We start from the raw sequence: 5,000 nt of genomic DNA on the forward strand, positions 1-5,000 counted from the left end.
AAGCGGCTTCAGAATTTACATATATCTTGTTCCAGCAAAAGGCTGGATATTCCATTCACTGAAGAAGAATTTCATCGGAATATATCTGGATGAAAAAAATAACAAAAGAAGAAGTATTCAAAGGCCACGTACGTGGCTCGTGGACATAGCATAGCTCGAATTGTATCTGCTGTAAATCTCTCAGACTTCATGGTCATCCTGTACCACCACTATAGGTCTTTTATTTTATTCTACCTTATTTCACTTTATTATATTTCATACTATATCATATTGTATTTTGTTATACCATATTGCATTATACTATATTATGCTATGCTATATTATATAATACTATGTTATATCATATCATAATATATCATATTGTACCATATTACGCTATATTATAGAATAATATATTATATCATATATTATATTACATCATATTATATTATTTCATGATATATCATATTATACTATATTATGCTATGCTATATCATATTATATTGTTATATCATATCATACTATATCATATCATATTATGCTATATTATATCATACAATAATATATTATATCATATATCATATTATATCATATATTATTTCGTGCTATATTATATTATATTATATTATATTACATCATATCATATTACATTCTATTATATTGTATTACATTATATCATAATAAACTATATTATGTTATATTATATTATATTGCATAATATCATATTACATTCTATTGTATTACATTATATCATATTAAACTATCATGTTACATCATATTAAATTACATTATATCATATCATATCATATTATATTATATTATATTAGATCATATTATATATTATATTATATTATATTACATTATAATATATGTTATTATATCTTATATTTTATCATATCATATTACATTATATCATATTATATCATATAATATTATATCTTACTCTATTATATTACATTACATTGCATTTTATCATATTACATCATATCAAATTGTATTATATTATATTGTATTATACTATATTACAATATATTGTTATATAATTTTATATTTTATTGTATTATATCATTGTATTATATCACATCACATTGTGTTATGTTATATCATATTACATTATATTGTATTTTATTATATTACATTATATATATATATATATATATATATATATATATATACATGTATACATACATATATATATATATATATATACATATATATATATATATATGTATATATATATATATATATATATATATATATTTTTTTTTTTTTTCCGGAAATGGGAACTGTCTGTACCTAATTAGGTATTATTTACCTTGAACCCGTCAGGTCCGGGATAGCCTTCAAATCCGGGAGCTCCTTTGAAGCCCTTTATCCCCGGATGCCCGAATTTGCCCTTCCTCCCGGGCTTCCCTCGAGGTCCCTCGATGCCCCAGAAGCCCTTGGTGCCCTTGTCGCCGGGCCTGCCCAGGAGCCCGTGCATACCGGGGTCGCCCTTCTTGCCTTTCACGCCCACTTGCCCTGGCAGGACGTCCTTCGGTTTGGGCTCTCTGCAAAGATTTGTACAGATGAAGGTCATTGAACTCAACGTTCCCTGACGAGGGTCGGAGGGGGTCGGGGTGGGTCTTCTTCTCTTTGGAGGAAGAAGGAGAAGAAGAGAGCCTGTAGTCAGCTGGAATCAAAGTGTAAGAGGGTCGATCCAGTTTGACTTGAGATGGAGTTCAGTCTTTGGTCAATTTAGTTCTCGATGTCTTCAAGTGTGTGTGTGTGTGTGTGTGTGTGTGTGTGTGTGTGTGTGTGTGTGTGTGTGTGTGTGTGTGTGTGTGTGTGTGTGTGTGTGTGTGTGTGTGTGTGTGTGTGTGTGTGTGTGTGTGTGTGTGTGTGTGTGTTTTGTGAACCACCTATAGATTAACATTGAAGAATTTCGCGTGATTTGGTCAACATGAGACTTTGTATGACATGTTGTGTGCGAATGTACGTCACACATGAATAGAGAAGCAAATCACTGCCCACGATAAAAGGACTGCACTCTCGGGTGTTCTTGTTGTCACAAGGGAGAGAAAAAAAAAAAAAAAAAAAAAAAAAAAAAAGACGAGAGTCTCACTTGAAGTCGTTTTCTTCTGACTTATTTAGCACATAGGGTTCTTTATTCTTTGTACTAAACTAGTCAGGGATAAAAATTGGGTTAAGATATATTTGTCTTCACCCACCTTTACACACGCACGCATGCACACACACACACACACACACACACACACACACACACACACACACACACACACACACACACACACACACACACACTTACACACCTCTCATGGCGCTGTGGTTAGAGCTCTGGCCTGCCACTACGGAGGTCCGGGTTCGATCCTCGCCCGGGGCTGAAATAATATCAGTATCGCAGCGCTGAGGGGTGTTACTCCAACTCTCGTGGGCGGGGAGTTGGGTGTGTGTGTGTGTGCAAGGTCATAGCATTACCCATAGATCGGACCTACGAGCTCTGAGCTCTCTTCCAGGAGGGAAATAGCTGTCGATCACGAGTCCAACACGTGATCCAAAGACCAAGTGAATACACACACACACACACACACACACACACACACACACACACACACACACACACACACACACACACACACACACACACACACACACACACGAATGTGTTCCTCTGGAGAAACTAGAAGGGTTAACAACTCACGTGTAGGTGTCTCTGGAGGATCCCATGTCTCCCCTGATTCCCTTCTCGCCCTTCAGGAAGACGTGGTTGCTGACGTCATCTCCCCTTTCCCCTGTGGGTCCCTTGCCCCCTGGCTGCCCACCGAAACCCTGGAATATTTCATTCAGGTTAACGGCATGGTCGAGAATTAAGGACCGAAAATTGCGATGACAAGTTTGTATTGTCGGGCACAGTTAACAGAATTAAGACGACAGTGTTACGGGGAACCTTAAAAAAAAAAAAAAAAAAAAAAAAAAAAAAAAAAAAAAAAAAAAAAAAAAAAAAAAAAAAACACAGAATTACGATGACAATTCAATAATTCTAAAAAAAAAAAATTACTACGTTTTCACACCAAAGAAAGAAAAACACTCCCAAGAAGTTCCAGGAGAATCAGGTAACGATCAGGTTTACAAAATGAAAACGTGACCACCAAAAAGGGAGTTAAGGGGGGTAAGAAGGGGGGGCTTAGTTGGGGGTTGGGGGGGGAAGGGGAGGTTTTCTTCCAGTAGGACAAGACGACCACGAAAGCGTTTCCAGGAGGGACTAAGATGAACATGAGATCCCTGGACCCTCTGTGGCACCTGGAACCAAGACGATCAACCTCCTCCTACCTTTAGCCCAGGAATTCCTTGCGGTCCTCTGTAGCCTTGGCGTCCTGGAAGCCCGGGAGTTCCAGTCACCCCCTTTCTTCCGGGCAGGCCGGGCTCACCTTTGGCGCCGGCCGAGTTGACGCCGCCCTCGCCAGGCTCTCCCACCATCCCGCGGTAACCCGGAAGTCCTGAAAGGATCGGGGCCGGTGAACTGTGGGCGCCTCCTCACATAACATGGGAGGAGACTGCAAGGGACCATAAAGTCTACACTAGGTAGTTCTACATCTCTTACCACCTGCCATTCTTATCCATAAAGTTGTCTCGTCTTCTCTTAACATAATCAAGTGCTTCAGCGTTCACTACTACACGGTTACTGATTTATCACATTTGGTTTGTTTATTTATCTCTTCATTTTTCTGTTTATCTATCTAGTTGCTTATTTATTTATTTATTTATTTATTTGTCTATTTATCTATCTATTATTTACTTATTTACTTATCTGTCTATCAAAAAGAAATCACGCATGATGGCTTTCAAGGATCTGTGACCGACACTAACAAAGTCCGGGGTAAAAAAAAAAAAAAAAAAAAAAAAAAAAATTATAATGATAATAATAGTGACAATGATAACAATAATAATAATAGTATTAATTGATAGTAATAATAATAATTATAATAATAATAATAGTAATGATATTAATAAAAATAGTATTAATAATAATGATAGTAATAATAATAATAATAATAATAATAACAATAATAATAATAATAATAATAATAATAATAACAATAATAATAATAATAATAATAATAATAATGATAATCACAATAATATTAATAATAAAATAATAAAATAATTAAAAAGAAAAAGAAAAAGAAAAAAGAAAATAACCAAACAAATAAAAAATAAATAATAAATAAAAATATAATAAATAAATGAATAAATAAAATAAGAAATAAAAGGGTAAAAACAATATAATAAAATAAAAAGATAATAAAATAATAAATTAATGAAAAATAAAACAAAACAATAAAACAATAAAATAAAATGATAAACTACTACTACTACTACTACTACTACTACTACTACTACTACTATTACTACCACTACTACTACAGTACTACGCTGTTTGTATTTGTGGTTGGGTCTTTTTTGTGGTTGGTATAGCGTAGTTTACGAAATCCCGTGTGGTGGATGTGACAGAAAATACATCGGTGAAACCGGCAGAGGCTTAGACACCAGTTTGAAAGAACACCGAACAGATGTAAAGCACCACAGGGTTAGTAGTGCATTAGTTAACCATGTCGACGAAAGAGGCCATCTACCAAAATGGGACCAGGCAAAAATTCTCATGGATAACATTACACGGCAGGAAAGAAACGCGATGGAGTCCGTTTTTATCAACATCCATGATAACATCAATAAGAGGACTGGGGATTTAATATGGGCTAAAGCAGCAGCACACTTTGTCGTAATGAATAATAAACACAGAGCCCCTGATCCAGACGGACGTTTCAGCCACGCGAACAACAGGAGGATACTTGGTCCACCCGCTGTGACAGTCCGCCACACCGACAGATGAGGTCGAGTAGGGGACCAACCTGACACTTTGCCACGTTCCTTCTTTTGCCATACATATTGACCAACTTGACTTCAAACTATGTTCCTCTGAAGAAGCCACTCAGGCGAAACTAGTCAGGAATAAAAGTATT

At 35.5% G+C, this 5,000-nt stretch overlaps 1 protein-coding gene across 1 annotated transcript in view; it reads right to left on the reverse strand.

The window, feature by feature from the left end:
- LOC143019696 (uncharacterized) overlaps positions 1–5,000 on the reverse strand; it is a 69,735-nt gene that overhangs the window by 48,009 nt on the left and 16,726 nt on the right. The window contains exons 4-6 of the mRNA XM_076175661.1: positions 3,310–3,476; positions 2,681–2,808; positions 1,295–1,529 (exon numbers count right to left, since the gene is read on the reverse strand). Of these exons, the coding sequence (XP_076031776.1) occupies positions 1,295–1,529; positions 2,681–2,808; positions 3,310–3,476 (530 nt within the window). The remainder of the gene's footprint in view (positions 1–1,294; positions 1,530–2,680; positions 2,809–3,309; positions 3,477–5,000) is intronic.

Source organism: Oratosquilla oratoria, chromosome 37 (assembly GCF_046742065.1).
Source record: "Oratosquilla oratoria isolate Oo_2021 chromosome 37, ASM4674206v1, whole genome shotgun sequence".
Lineage (NCBI taxonomy): Eukaryota > Metazoa > Arthropoda > Malacostraca > Stomatopoda > Squillidae > Oratosquilla > Oratosquilla oratoria.